We start from the raw sequence: 16115 nt of genomic DNA, 5'->3' as shown, positions 1-16115 counted from the left end.
GACAAGCCTGTCCCCCCCCACCACCAGAGGGCTGGAGGCTGAGTCTTTTCTTTTTAACCTCAGGTGTCATGATTTGGGTTACTATGTTTGGCCACCACGTTGAGGACGGCTGAAGTCTGAGGCAGCCCGAGACCAGGATGACAGCAAATCAGGTGATGGACTGAAGCGGAAGGCCTGGCCACTTAGGAAAAGTCTTCCGGATGCTCATGAGCCACAGAACGGTGGGAGCACGGGGGTCTGGTATTCAGACAATTACCCCCTCCCCTGCCATAGCCCCTTCCTCTGGGTTGGCAAAAGCAGTGTCCGATCTAGATCCGTCCCTTCGCTATCGAGGAATGACCTGCTTCTTTCCCCTCTCTCATCTGCTTCAGTGTCTTTTCTTTTTTTTCTTTTTCGATTTTAATAAGCAAATTGTACCACGATCTTATTCTGCTATGTTCCTTTTTAAAAGCTGTAGATCACATTAATGGAAGTGTTTACTGCTGGGAATCTTTCCCATGTACAATGATCTGTAACCCTCTTCTCTCAACTAGTTGCATATTATTAGTTCATATCCAGTTCAATTTATAAATTAACAGAGGTGCCATTTGTCTGTACAAAAATCAATGCATATTTATGAACTTCTTTTATTCAAATAGATTTTCACACATCTTATCTAAAGACACAATACAGAAGCCTGTGTGACTTGGGCAACGTGGCCCAGGAGTGACTAGGACCCAAGACATCCACCTTGGCCAAAGGACATAAAATCTCTCTCGTGTTCAGGAAAAAAAAATAGCCTTCTGTGCACGGACTTAGTTTACGAGAAGCACTCGCCAGGTTATTATTAGCTGAATTCGTGATTTCCTTTTGAATTTCGGAGTGACTCTTATTTATTTTTTCCCCCATTTGTTTTTGCACCAAGGAGAACGCAGTCCGATAATACTCAGCGACTGATTTCTTCTCTTTGGACTGAAAAATTAAACAGATACTAAATTATGACAGTGAATTTAGAAAGGAGGGCTCCAAGGGCTGGAAAGAACATGTCTGGGATAATCGGATGCTTCTAAGAGTATTGCAATCACATCACGGCAATCATCGGAGCGTGCGGCGTAGCTACCGCCTTGGCTAATATGCTTTCTTCTCGGTGATGACTAATCACGTCCTATTAAACAGCGGTAATGCTGGAAGAACTCAACTATACAAGTGTAATGAAGCCAGTATTCTCCCTGGACAGATTAGCTCCAACTGATTTGACACATACCATCATAGGGGCTTCAAACCTGACAAACTCTGCTTGCTTCTGATTTATGCCGTCAAGCTCCTCGGAGAAGAGATGAAACCCAAGCGTTCCGTTTGGTAGAGGTGAAATGTACTGATGGGCTTAACTGCCAGTTAAGGAGAGGTACCCCCTCTCCCCACGCCTTGCCTCCCCTCCCCCCCGCCCCCCGCTCGTCCCATCCCTTGTGCCGTGCTCTGTCTACGGGCCACGGGGACGAGGTCCCGCGCCGCCGTGTGCTATCGTCAACCCACTCGGGCCCGCCGGTCGCTCCTGTTTGTCGATCAGAGGGGTGGTTTATGGAAAGGAATCGAATCTGCAGCCTCCTCTTCTCCTCTTCGCCCCCTGAGGACTGTCCAGGTTTGGTGATTTTGCTCGGGGTGGGGCGGGTGGCAGGTGGCCACCAGGAAGAGCGAGGGGACGCGACGGGACTCACGTGTTGTAACATCCGGGGGAGGGCGCTGGAGGCTGTGGCCGGCCCGGGCGTGGCGGGGCAGGCGGGCCCCTCAGATGATGGTGGGCACCCGGCCACTGCTGTTGTTTCGGTTATTATTCTTCCTGGACAGGTTGGGGGTGGCCATGAGCACGAAGCGCTCATCCGGGCAGCCGTACTGCAGCAGGACGTCGATGCACTCCTGGCTGGAGGCCTGCCGCGCGTAGGCCAGCGCCGTGTTCCCGTGGGCGTCGCGGGCCATGACATCCACCCCGTACTGCGGAGGCAACAGAGCCCACGTTAGCATCACGGGGGTGGAAGGCACGGCTGCCAGGGGGGCGACAGAAGGAGGGGACAGCCTCTTTCTTCAACCTCTGTGCGCAGCCTGTGCACAGATACGTACCCGCTGGGGACGGGCTGCAGATGACCCAGGTAGGGAGACCGAAGGTCACGTGTGGGTGGCACAACGTGGCCCTGCGGTGTATTCTTTTAAGGAAAGGATGAGCTTTTTGCAACTAAAAGCCCCTCCTTTGTGCAAGAGAAAAGGACCAATGAGAACCCAAGTTTTGCTATTTCTATTTTGACTTTCCAAATGTGAAAACAAAAAATACTCACTTTTTTGATCTCAGAGGCAATTCATTTTCATTGTAGGAAATACACAGGTAATGATATAAGCACACCAAGAGAAAAAGTCACTTATAATCTCGCTCTTCAGAGATAACCTTGGTTAATAGTTCAGTGTATTTCCTTCTAATGCTTTTTCTTTGAATCTAAACGCCTATATGTGTCATTGAGATAAAACATACAAATAATTTGCACCCCCTTTTTTTTTAGTGAGGAAGATTGGCCCTGAGGTAACATCTGTTGCTAATCTTCCTCTTTTTAAAAATTTTTCCTCCCCAAAGCCCCAGTACATAGTTGCATATCCTAGTCGTAAGTCCTTCTAGTTCTTCTATGTGGGACGCTGCCACAGCACGGCTTGATGAGCAGTGAATAGGTCCACGCCCAGCATCCAAACTGGCGAACTCTGGGCCGCCAAAGCGGAGCACAGAAACTTAACCATTACGCCACTGGGCTGGCCCTACTTTTTTTCTTTTACTGAGCATTGTACTCTGATCAGCTTGTCACATCATTAAAAATTATTCAAAAACATGACATGTAATAGCCATATACTATTCCTCCATGTAAACATAATTCAGTTACTCTGTCCTCAGTTGTTGCATATAGTGTTTAAAAATAGTTACTGGGGGTGCCAGCCTGTTGGTGTAGTGGTTAAATTCACACACTCCACTTTGGTGGCCCGGGGTTTGCAAGTTCGGATCCTCTGCGCAGAGCTAGCACCACTCATCAAGCCGTGCTGTGATGGCATCCCACATACAAAATGGAGGAAGACGGGCACCCACGTTAGCTCAGCGACAATCTTCCTCAAGCAAAAAGAAGAAGACTGGCAACAGACGTTAGCTCTGAGCCAATCTTCCTCACACGCAACACAAAAATTCCCACTGGTATAAACAGTGCCACAGGATGCTGTGATGGACAGCCTCACATTGAATCTTTCTCAGGAGCTCTGATTATTAGGGTGATGACTAGAAGGGGAAATACTAGGTTAAATTACACAAACATTTTTTAAGCTTCTTGTTCTGGGAAAAGGGTGGATTGACTTCCACTTCCACCACGATGGACGGGAGTCTCTCCACTCTCTTGTCAGCAGGGAGCCGCACCATCAGAGGAACTCTTGGCTGATTTGAGACGGAAAGATGGCATGTAATTTTCTTATGGACTGAACTGTGTCCCCCCAAATTCACATGATTGAAGTCCTAACCCCCAGGACTTTGGAACATGCCCATATTTGGATCCGGGGCCTTTAAAAAGGTAATTAAGGTTAAATGAGGTCATACAGGTACAGCTCTGATCCAACAGGACTGTGTCCTTTCAAGAAGGGGAATGCCCGGGCACCGAGGAGAGGCCACCTGAGGTCACAGTGAGAAGACGGCCGTCTTACAAGCCAAGCAGGGAGGCCTCAGGAGAAGCTGACCTTGCCCTCACCTTCATCTTGGACATCTGGCCTCTGGAACTGTGGGAAGTAAGCATCTGTGGCTCGAGCCGCCCCGTGTGTGGATTGTGTTAGGGCGGCCTGAGCTGACTCAGACACAAGTGTTAAAGCGAAGCTGGACGGTTGAATGATTTTGGTACCCATGCATCTAATTCTCCCATGATACCCATCACAAAAGTCAGATGCTGGCGTCATGCTCAGCTGTGTGCGACAGACGCATCCCTGCCCTGGGGGTGGAGACAGAAGAGCCTCAGGGGGTGACCCACCTCTAGGCAGTGTCCCGCTCCTGGTGAGCAGACACCTCCCCTCCCTACCCAGGAACCCTCTCGGGGGACCCTTTGCTGGGGACCCGCCATGGCGAAAGACCCCAAAGGTGTGCAGGCAGCCCCGTGTGGGGTGTGTGGGCTTCTCAGGAGCAGCTCCTGGCCCACGTGGCCGGGGCCTCCCTTTACAATCCCTTTCTTCCTTTCTTCTCCCCATTCGAGCTGCACGACAGATGCTTCAATAGAAATTTAAAACATAATCTTCCCAGTAGAAATTCCTCAGAATGGTCCAGAAGAAGCCCTTTGACAAACTCCTAGCAGATTAAAGCTCCAAGCTGTGGGTCTAGGATTTTTGGGTTACATGAATGAAAAAAGCAAAAATTTGGTAACGGGAAAACTATATAAACTATTCATCTCCACGCTCTCCCTATACCCCCCAAAAAAGATGATGGGAGTTTTCTGTAAAAGGATCAAGAGAGACACCACCAGCCATGCTTGACCCAGGGGGTAATGGAAAAGATGAACTTTGCAGAAACTCTAGCAGATGCTATGCAAACGGACCACGGGCTCCACCTAAGGAGAGCATGCCACACGGACTTCATGCCTCCCTTTATCAGACCTTCTAGAGGTGACTTCACACAGGCGAGTCCAAAAGGCAGGGCCTCCCCTCTGAGCTCCTGAACTCCCTACTCATGACGGCTTCCCATTTTCAGGTTAGTAAGGAGAGCCGTCCGCCAGAAAGATGCCCGAGCAGCAGCACAGAGCGCCCACAGGGACTCCATCCTCCGCCGGGCACCTGGGCGACCTACCCAGATTAGGAGCTGGGCCAGGACCACGTTCCCCTTCCGGCAGGCCAGGTGCAGCGCCGTGCGGCCGTCGCCCTCCCCGCAGGTCTCGTTCACCTCGTCCCGGGAGCCATGCGCCAGCAGCAGGATGACGGCCCGCAGGTCCTCGTCAGCGGTGGCTCGCAGCAGGTGCTGGCCCAGGGACAGCTCCGTGCACGGCAGCGGGGCCAGGAAGAGCTTCTGCTCGTACTTGGCCCGGATCCACCGCTCCTTCTCTTCCCTGCAAGAGCCACCAGACAGGTGTGGTCACAATCAGGCAGGACAACCAAGGCACAAGCCCTCTGTCCTGGAACGCACAGCACCGAGGGGGCAGTGAAATAGCAGGAGACAAGTGTCTTTGCTAAGAATAAGGAAGCCCCCTGGGAAAGGTTTATCTATGGTTCACAAAGTGGGGTCCCCTACCAGCAGCATCAGCACCGCCTGGGAACCTGTTAGAACGCAGATTTTCAGGCCCCCCCAAGTCTCCCTAAGTCTGAACCCCTGTGTTTTAACGAGCCCTGCAGGGAATTCTGATGACCTAAGGTGTGAGGACCAAGGACGCCCACAGCCTTGAGCTCTCATCTGATTTCCTTTGCTTTTGTGCAGAAGTGGTGGCCTGGAGGAACGTCCCTGCTCCCTGGGATGCGGCCCAATGCAGGACAACGCCACAGGCCCAGAGGTCTTTTCTACTGTAAGCAGTGACAACTGAGTCAGGATTAAACGACATTCCGCTGGAGTTGTGGGGTCAAGAGAGCTGCTGGGCTCCCCCTACCTGGGCACGACCTCTGTTCTCAGCTCTTAACCCACCTGCCCCAGAGGGGGTGTGTGTGAGCTCCCCGGGGTCTCTAAATGCTTCCAGTTGAAGAAAACATTGCTATAGACCCACATGCGAAAGGGCAGAGGCTCCGATGGGGAGGTTCAGAAAAGACATACAAACTAAACTCAGTTGCCCTGCGCATTGCTTTCATCTCTCAAGACACTTGGGAAAGGCTGAAGTGGAGAATGTCAAGAATTCCTTGGGGCCGACCCTGTGGCCGAGTGGTTGGGTTCACGAGCTCCGCTTTGGCGGCCCAGGGTTTTGCTGGTTCGGATCCTGGGCGCGGACATGGCACTGCTCACGAGGCCATGCTGAGGAGGCGTCCCACATGCCACAACTAGAGGGACCCACAGCTGAAAATACACAACTATGTACCGGGGGGCTTTGGGGAGGAAAAGGAAAAATAAAATCTTTCTTTTTTTAAAAAAGAATTCCTTAAATGACAAGGAACGGCTGGGTTTTCTAGGAAAGTGTCCTACGGCCCAGCCTAGGATACAGGCAGGTGGCCCCCTGATGCCAGAGCTGAGGCAGGGGTGTGGAGGAGAGGACAGAGGTGGGGAGGGGAGGGTGGTGGCCTCAGGCATGCAGAGAGCGAGGATGATGGCAGCTGGTGCCCCCTCCCCCAATGGCACAACCCGTTGAGAATGAGCTTCCTGAGCTGGGTGGGTATGATCACAGACTCCTTTCCCCCCTGAGGTCTGATGGGGAGAGGAAGCTGCCTGTGACATCTGGAGGGAGGGCTGAGAAAAAAGAGGAGGGGGCAGGAAGGGAAGAGGAGCTAAAAAAAAAAGCAAGCAAGGTGTGTTTGTATTGACCCAAAGGAAAGGACCCCAGGAATCTCCGTCTCACTGTGGCTACTGATGGTGGATTTTGGTTTTGGTTTCTCAAAAAAAGGGCACAAGAGATACCGAAACCAACTCAGCCATGCTCAAGACTGCAGCACTGCTGGGAAAAAAAAAAAGGGCCAAAAAAAAAAAAAAAGCAAAAGGCGGAAGTGAGATTTCACAAGTAGTTCCTGAATTGGAAGAGTCAGGAGAACAGAGTGGGGAGGAGAGCTCTGTTAAGCCGGACAGATGCTTTCTGATGAGGACGAGAAAGAAGAAAGGAGAGCCCCACAGATAAGAGGTGACTGTAATTACCCACCAAGACGTAGAGAACACACTGATTCACAATCGCCTTCCCCTAAAATTCGGCATTTTCTCCGGGAGCATCGTCAGGGTACATAGCTACGACTGCACAGAGAAATCCCGCAGGGCCCCCGGGACACTCTAGAAAGAAAACTCATTACCAGGGATGGTTTTTCTTCTCGAGGACAGGAAAAAAGGCCTCGTTGACACCTTTTACCCGTGTTTACATTGCGGCCAGTGATCCAGTGTCGGGTGAGCCCTAATCTGTTTTTAAATACTTAGGCAAACAAATTCTTCCAGGAGTAAATCTGGATTAGTTTTGCTTCACTTCCTGGTCCGTGTGAGTGACCCCAGGGTGACCCCCGACCCTTTTCATTCGGAGATTTCCAGGACAAACACTTGGCTACAGCTGAGAACCCCCAGCAGCACCCACAAATGCGGCGCAGCTCGGAGGCAGCCCGCACGCTGTCCCCACTTGGGCCGAAACACAAGCAGAAAAGTGCCACCGCGTCTCGGAAACCCCGGGGAGGGCGAGGGATGATCCCCAATGCACCGTGTTTTTTGGGTTACTTAAAAACCTTATTTCAAAAGTATTAACCACATCCTGATGCATTTCACAAAAACACCAAAGAGAAAGAGCACAACGTGAATTAAATGCAAAGGGACAATGTTGAAGGCTACATCTGATTTTCAAATCGCAATCACTAACTCTCGTCTTCTGGCAGGCGTTAAGATCAGAACTGTGATGTTCTGCTCTGGCTGATTTTAACACTCATTGCCAAACCATCCAGGGAAAAACCGAAGAACCAAATGCAGAAACGATAGTCCTAACAGCCATTATTCCATTTTCTTTTTAATATTTGAATATCCGGGCCAAAGAATGAGGACGAGCCCCCAGCTTCCGGACCGTCTCCCGGTGTCAGTGGGTTCTCATGGGGACGTGGGGGTGACTTTCTGTCCTCGGCTCTGTCACGCCACGAACGAGCGTATCGGAATGCACTGAAATCGACACGCATCTGAATGATTATTCTGTTAAAACTGTTCTTCACTTTTAAAAATCAGTGTTGTTTAGGGGCTGGCCCCCGTGGCCAAGTGGTTAAGTTCGCGCACTCTGCTGCAGGTGGCCCAGTGTTTCATTGGTTCGAATCCTGGGCGCGGACATAGCACTGCTCATCAGACCACGCTGAGGCAGCGTCCCACATGCCACAACTAGAAGGACCCGCAACGAAGAATATACAACTATGTACCAGGGGGCTTTGGGGAGAAAAATGAAAAAAAATAAAATCTTAAAAAAAAAAAAAAATCAGTGTTGTTTACAATACACGATAAAGGCAGGTCCAGGTTTTGTGGCTGAAATGCATACTATTTTGGGAGCCTTCCTGAAGAGAAGACTCAACATTACATATACATTAGGAACAGGGCCACGGAGAGGGTTCATGCAAAGCCTAGGCTTTGCTGGTTTCACAGGGCACCCCCCTGTGATACCACAGGAGTGGGAGCCGGGTGACCATTATTGATAAGGACTTTGGAACCTCCAACAACTCAAACACAGGAGCAGGCTCGGTGCTCTGAACTGTCCCTGAGGAATACTGCAAGGAGACAAAACAAAGTGGCCTTCTCGGTGGGTTCTGCCCCTCCCAGCTCCACGTCCACGTGGCCCCTCCCTCCACCAAGGACGCCCCAGTGTGGCTTTTAGTATCTGAGGGATCAAAGCGCCTCACCAAAACTTCTCGTGCTATTTAAACACAAGCTTTCAATGCCGGCCTCTGGGACGTGCAGGACTGCAACGCTTCCGTGTGTTCAGACACCAGGAGGAGACCAGAAAGCTAAGGGAGGCCGCTGGGCTTGTAGCCTGGGTCAGGCTTTCTTTTTAGCACTGAAATCCAGCTGGTAGGCACAAAGGACTCAGACGTGCACATCTGGGTGTTCTGGGTGCTAATTCAGCAACTCCCACTCATGCGTAAACATTTATTATTATTTAGAGACCGTCTCCTATGGTGGTTGCCCCCCTGACAAATTAGGGGAAAGCTTAATTCTGTGTGCTTTCTGCAGTGGCCAAAGGGAGGGACGAGAGAACTGATGTTGGACCAAAGGCCGCAGTTCTGGGCATTAGAGAGACTGGGGTTTGTGTGCCCGCTTCGTTCTTCTTAGTGGAGCAGACTTTTGCGACTGCAGTTAACCCCTTGGACTCTTCTCTCCTCATCTGTAAAATGGGCACAGTGATGTCTACAGCAGGCAAGGTGGTTTTGGGATTTGGGGTCACGTGTCTGGAGGATGGGCCGGCTGCCGCGGTCACTCCACAAATGGCAGCTCCTGGTGTTATTACGATTGAAGAGAATAACGTATCTAAGGCTTCACATTGCTATCAGGCATGTAAGAGCTCAGCTGTGGGGGTGGGTGTGTGTGACAAGAGGCGCTGGTGGCACCGGGGTGGGGGCTGAAATGCCTGCTGGGTGCTTTAGGTTTCTGACTCCCGCCTGTCTGTAGATAAGAACTTCACATGGTCAATGCGCTCGGCAGGGTGAGGTGGGGACCCTGAGCCGGGGGTCTTGACAAACCTATCGGCGTCTTGTGAATCCCCCCTCCCAGGGTACAGAGGGGCCCAAGACGCTGGGATGAGGGGGGCTCAGCCGGTTTAAACAACGCCATGGCTGTCAGGCTCTTTGGGGCCAAAACTGGTCGGCCCCTGCCCACAGCTTTGAGATGTTTAAAGTCTTCCTAAATGTTGTGGACTGAACTGCGCCCCCCCTCTAAAGTTCCCATGTTGAAGGCCTAACCCTCAACGTCACTGTATTTGGAGGCAGAGCCTGTAGGAGGTAATTAAGGTTCAATGAGGCCATAAGGGTGGGGCCCTAATCTGAAGGGACTGGGTCCTTATAAGAAGAGAGGGACACCAGAGCTCACTGTCGGTCACCATGTGCACACAGAGAAAAGGCCGTGAGACTATCCAGGGAGTGGGCACCACGTGCAAGCCAGGAAGACGCTCAAGAGAAACCAACCCTGCTGTCACCTTGACCTCGGACTCTCAGCCTCCAGCACTGTGAGATAGGCGTCCTTTAAGCCACCCAGTCCATGGCATTTTGTTACGGCAGCTCGAGCCGACTAAGACACTGGACAACGACATTCTCCCTCATTCTCATTTGGCTTCTGTGCCAACCGTTAACACGTGAAAGATGGACACTCGGACAATGATTCCCTTTCTGCGAGAAGCTTCTGTCTAAAACCGTTTGCCCCAAGAAATCACGAGGCCAAAGCACAAACACTCTAATCGTTACTCTGATGTCCCAATCTTACTTCTGGGACCCCTGGCTGGTCTCAGCCGAGCCTTTCATTTTCCCCACGGAAGGCCAGTTCAAGAGCAGTGTGGCCCGCAGTAGCTCACCTCGCCTCATTCCAGCTCCCTGGAGGCCCGCGGCTCACAGCCTCCGTTAGCTAATGAGCTAAAAAATGAATTATTGGCGCGGCCGGCCGTCAGCAGAAAGCAGGAGGCCCGGCTCCTCACTGAGCCCCGTGCTGACACACCTTTAAATAAATCAACCGCACGGGAGCGGGGAAAATGAGAGTGGGCAACTCAGGGGAAGACAGACACTGACCCAGTCCCCAAAGGAAAAAGATACAATCGAAGGTACAGAAGCAGCAAATATTTTCTCTTCTTCTTGCCCTCCATGCCTCCCTGGGCCCTGCCCAGGATGCCACCTGATGTGTGAGCCACGGGCAAGCACAGGATTTAGGGGTCAGAGGGCAGGCAGGGCCCAGGTCGAGGGAGCCGTGCGTCCACTGAATCTTAGGGGGTCTGCCCGGCTCAGATGTGCTTTGGTCCTGCAGCCTGACAGACGAGGTCTTGCCACACTTGACCTTGAGGGGTGTTGACAGGGCCAAGGCTCCAAGTGCTCCCCACCCCCCAAAGATGATGCCTGGGACATCCCACCAGCAACCCACAGATTTAGTGCCTGCCGAATGGAACCCGCTGCCAGCACCAGTAAACACGCCTGGACCTGCAGATGAAGCACCATCTCTAAGCCACAGGAGCACTTCCTGGGACGATGCTGAGGGCTTTACAGACAATTCCTGGTAACCTCGGCTCTTAAAGGGACCTGGAGCACATTACACATCTTTACAAACGAGCCACATATCAAATGCTGAGCAAAATACACACATGATGACAGACTTGTGGCCATATTTTTGGAAATTGTGACAAAAAGGAAAGGCTTCATGAAAAAAAAAGAAGGGTCAATTTGGTTCCAAGTTTCAGAAGAGGGTTTGGAATAGACAGACACAAATTTTCCTTTTTTGAAACAGGGCGGCTGGACTGTAAGACCGGGGGAATCCTGCACCGTCCAGGCGGGACGGGGCTAAGGATGGAAGAAGAACCAGCTGGGGCATCGGAGCGAGGGTCCCAGATTGGCCCCGGTCTTCAAGATGGGCCGCGGCGGAAGCTTGGCAGGGCCGCAGCTCTGCTGTCTGGAGAAGGATGGCAGCTGAGCTCCCTCCTCCTGCGCGAGGACAACTGAAAAGAGCAGGAGAGCTTCCCGGCCGTGTGTGCCTGAGGTGAGCGAGCGTGGACTCCAGTCCTGCCCCACTCAGTGCAGCACCGAGGACTCCCAGGGCCTGTGGGTACAAACCACGGGATGCAGACGGCGAGGACAGCTAACTCAGCCCCGGACGGGGTCAAGGTCAGAGTCGAGAACAGAAGATGGGGACAGGATGGGACCGAGGACGCAAACGCACATTTATCGAGGACGCAAACGCACATTTATGTCTGCCAAAGAAAATGGGAAGGTCAGGGCCGCGGGGAAGGAGAGCTTTGTTCCAGCCTCGCTGGCAGGACCCGGGGATGGGGCCCACCCACGTGTGAGGGCTGCCCTGGGCTCTGTCTAGGGTCACGGGCTCCAGTCCTGGGCGGAGGGCCACTGTGCCGGGTGCTGGAAGACCCTGCAGTGCTCGGCTCTAGGGGACACGTGAAGCTCGCTGAGGAGCCAGAGAAGATCCGGGATGGAGGCATCCGGAAGCCAAGAATGCCACCAGGGCCAGGCCAGCCAGGTGACAACGTTGCTGATTACGATGACAAAGACAGCACCTAACTGTGAGGGTTTGTCTGTCCAAGGTAACTGCAGGGGGGTCCTGGGAAGGGTTGGTCGTCCCCAGCACCTCACGCTGCCCAGTATGGAAGTCGGCCCCTTCTTGTCCGAGTGCGGGGAGGCTTGAAGCAGGCGGCCTTCCTCGCGTGAACTGATTAGGATGCTGCCCTCAACAAAGTCTGCTGCTTCATAACAAACTTTAAGCCTTTCTCGTCATTTCTCCGCTTTCATTTACAATTCTGCATGAGCCAAATGATGGGCTTTGTGTAATCAATCCACGGACATGTGTTCATACACAAGTAAAGAGTCACTATTAAGGGGCTAGCCTGGTGGTGTAGTGGTTAAGTTTGTGTGCTCTGCTTTGGCAGCCTGGGGTTCGTGGGTTTTGGATCCTGGGTGTGGACCTACACAGTGCACATCAAGCCATGCTGTGGTGGCATCCCATATGCAAAAAGTAGAGCAAGACTGGCATGGATGTTAGTTCAGGGCCAATCTTCCTCAGCCAAAAAAAAAAAAAAAAAGGAAAGAAAGAAAAAAAAGAAAAGAAAAAAAGAAGCTGGACTCTGGGCTGGCCCAATGGTGTGGTGGTTAGCTTCATGTGCTCTGCTTTAGTGGTCCAGGGTTTGTGGACCTACACACTGCTCATCAAGCCATGCTATGGTGGCATCCCACATACAAAAGAGAGGAAGATGGGCACAGATGTTAGCTCAGGGACAATCTTCCTCAAGCAAAAAGAGACGATTGGCAACAGATATTAGTTCAGGGACAATCTTCCTCACCAAAAAAAAAAAAAAAAAAGCAGGACTGCAGTGCACAGACTAGGAGAATCATCAATGGCATGATAGCTAATGTTTACTAAGTACTTATGTTGTCTCAGCCGTTGGGCTGAGCCTTTTGTAAATTCTCTGGTTTGATTCTGACGACACCTGGTGAGGTAGGTCCTGCTAACACCCCCATTTTACAAGGAGGAAGGTGAGCCACAGGGAGGTGAAGAAGTTGCCCCAGGTCTCCCACCTCTGATGGCTGAGCAGCAGACCCCGGGGGTCACTGCCTGAGCTCTTCCTCCAGGCTCTGCTGTCCCCCACCCCCCACTGAATAAGGAAACTTGATTCCGCCCACGTAGCCATCACCTGGGCCGTGAGATTCCAGCCGTGCCTGCAGCAGCACGCTGCCCACGCTCTCTCCTTGGCCATCTTGAGCCCTGATTCCTCTCTCTGGCGAAGGGTTAGGTGTGAGTCACTTCAGAGAGAGAATCCAGAGCTGGGCCATCCTGTGGGGCAACACGAGCCACACACTGGTGTATACGCTTAAATTAATTAAATGAACAAAAATTCAGATCCTCTGGACACATCTCACACACGGGGCAGGCGGCTGCGGTCTTGGTCAGTGTGGATGGCCCAGAACATCTCCATCACACGGATCTAGAACATTTCCATTGCTGCAGAGGACAGCACCAAGGTAGAAAACCCATCCTTCTTTCCCTCCCATGTTTTTCCTTACCCAAATTTTTTGAGAATAAACATAAGTGCAGAACGAAGAGAAAGGAAATCACAAATGGGGCAGAAAAACCGAGTGGAAAGGAAAACAGTTTAGACAGCTGTCCTCAAGACAGAAATGCCGGGACATGTGGTGCCCTGGGTACTGAGGCTCCCCAGGGAGCCGGGTCCCAGAGAGAACCTTGGTCACTGCTGGTGGCAATGGCTGTCCGTGCGCACTGCTGATCCTTGTGGTCAGTGAGGTGCAAAGTGCAGGCAAGTCTCAAAGACCCTTGGGGACCCGGGTGGCTTTCTGGGAGAGATGATGCCGTGCCCTTTCTCCGTGCCCTGTGCCGTTGAGGGCTACGGGGGTGCAGTCACACGTAACCGCCATCACAGCCGCATTTTGGGTCTGGCAGAGAAGGTTCAACAGGCTGCCAAGGGGTCGTGAGGTTAATGGGTTGGATTCCCAGAAAAGACAGTTTTTAACAAATATCCACAGAGCTTCTGATTGGCTTTCGAAGCCACCACTGTCTTCTCGTGCTCCAGGAGAGGAGTCATTAGGAGCACAGACACCGAGCGGTGACCGGATGCCCCACCGGGTCTCCTCAGTGGCCATCATGGAGGCAGGACCGATGACATTTTAGGGTGGCAGGAGGAACAGTCCTGTGTTGATTTTGGCCTCAGCCTTCCTTCCAATCTCCAAAAAGGAGGCTTGAACTGGACGCTTTTATACAACACTGAGCAATAACAGCCTTTCTCGAAAGCCCCCTCCGTGTCAAGTCTAATGTGTTCATTTTTACGGGAACCCCTCCCCCCAGATGTGAAAAGGCCAAGAACTTTTTCTGGTGCCTGTCACTTGTCACATTATTCCCTTCCAAAACATCTTTTTTGTTCCCTTCATGGGGTGGGAGAGGGTTTTTCAACACTGATTTTAGGGCAGATTCTGTAGCAAAGTATATCGGGGCAGAGGAACATCCTTGGGGGTGAGGAGGAGAAACCGGAGGAGACCCGTATGGTTTTACACGCAGACCAAGAGCGGAGGAAGGACAGAGGAAGGGGGAAGAAAGGGCTAGCTAGCAGCAAGGAATGTCCAAAGTGTTGCTTTCCAAAGCAAAACAGGAAGTGGGAGGGGAGGCATGGAAGAGGGGGCTGGAACAATATGTTAGGAAAACAGGGGGGCTTCCTCCCTCTGCAGGGGGAGACCCCGGCCCACCGCGAGCCGCGCCGGGAGCAGTTGGCTGCCCCTGGCCCGCATACCTTTGACCCCGGCTGCGTTGCTAGGGGGCAGGTTGTGGGGGGCCAACAAAGACCGATGGGTATTTATTCCTTAATTACCGAAAGCTTTTAAGAAACCGGCCACTGTAAATCCTGCACGCAGAGAGCAGGAGGCAACGGACAAGGATTTATGCTCATGGGGCAAAGACCAAATAAATATCCCGCTTGACTTCTGATCAATATTATGAGTGTTTTTGCCAACCCCAGAGGGTGTTTTATGAGCTCGGAAGAACAGAGCAGGATCATTATTAATTAAATAAAGTCAACCGTATTGGGCTTATTACTTCTATGAGTCGTAGTTAAGTCTGGCACAGGAGGGCGAGATGCGCTGCTCAGGTGCACGCCCTGGCACACGGGCTCAGCCCTGTGTCATCCCAGAGGGCACCAGACGAGACGCCCGTCCCCATGAGCAGAGCGTGGTCTTCTTATACCTGAGTCTGAGGTCCAGGTTGTCACCAGCACTGGGCACCTGCCAACACCTGTTGGTTCAGAACCTGACCAGGGTGTGCAGAAAAATACCCCAGGATCCAAGCAACAACGTAAATCACCATCTAAAGTTTCGAGGCAACCTATGGAGATTTTACTCTGAAACCTCCAACCTGGGATAAAGGAGGTGTCAGGCGGGTCCCTGGCTTGCGCCGGCCTGGGAGTGAAGAAACTTCAGGCCAATGAATGAGCAAAACCAGCTCCAACCCGACAAGCTGTCAGGTGCCTCCAGCGTGCCAGGCGTTCACAAAGCTGCAGGCTCACAGCGAGAATGGACCCAGGCCTCTCTGGGAGGCCATGCTGGCCCTGGGGCCCCAGGCAAAGTGCCCACCCTCTCCTGGGCCTTGGTGTCCCCTCTGGAGAGGCTGGGTGATTTAAGGGCCTGCCAACTCTGAAGCTCCAGGCCCCAGAGGGACTTCGGCTTGGGAGGTAGTTGTCAATGATGGAACAGAAGGCACTCACTGCCCCATGAGCACTGGAGAGCCCCACACTGGTGGGCCCGAGGTCCACTCGGGCCTTCCTCTCACTGGGTCTACTCAAAGGCGTGCCTAGGCTGAACTTTCCATTTGGACAAAATAAATCTATAAAATGCATCACACTCCAGGGCAGCCCCCTACTCACAGTTTTTAACCAACTGTTCGGGACCCCGCACGCTCTCACTGCCACAGGAAGAGGCAGCCACGCGGCCTCTCCTGGTCCGAGTCTCCAGGCCAGACCTTGATGGGTCCTCCTGATCTACTCCTGCCTGACCCGCAGACGCCATCCTCCTGCCACCAGCATGGGGACAAAGGAAGGTGGACTTACTTCCCCAGCATGTGGCCCCCACAAGAGGCTCACCCTTCCACCTGCTGAGTGACCTGAACTGCCTTCTCAGGCTCCATTCATGGGAAATTAACCCCAGGGTGCAAGGACCTGCCGATGTTTGTTTATTCTCCAGTCCCTGGAATCACAGCTTAGCCCCAGGGCCCACCCGTCTCAAACCTTTACCTGCCCATTTAGGAGGCTGCCAGATGAGAAAGGGTG

General features: G+C 52.4%; 1 protein-coding gene across 17 annotated transcripts in view; it reads right to left on the bottom strand.

The window, feature by feature from the left end:
• Nucleotides 1-375: 375 nt before the first annotated feature.
• Nucleotides 376-16115, bottom strand: part of AGAP1 (ArfGAP with GTPase domain, ankyrin repeat and PH domain 1) — a 559287-nt gene continuing 543547 nt past the window's right edge. For all 17 annotated transcript variants that reach the window (XM_070618668.1, XM_070618665.1, XM_070618663.1 and 14 more), the window contains 2 exons: nucleotides 4817-5072; nucleotides 376-1968 (listed from right to left, as the gene is read on the bottom strand). In XM_070618668.1, coding sequence (XP_070474769.1) covers nucleotides 1765-1968; nucleotides 4817-5072 — 460 coding nt within the window. In that variant the 3' untranslated portion in view covers nucleotides 376-1764. The remainder of the gene's footprint in view (nucleotides 1969-4816; nucleotides 5073-16115) is intronic.

Source organism: Equus przewalskii, chromosome 5 (assembly GCF_037783145.1).
Source record: "Equus przewalskii isolate Varuska chromosome 5, EquPr2, whole genome shotgun sequence".
Lineage (NCBI taxonomy): Eukaryota > Metazoa > Chordata > Mammalia > Perissodactyla > Equidae > Equus > Equus przewalskii.
This window is presented reverse-complemented; position numbering and strand designations above follow the sequence as displayed.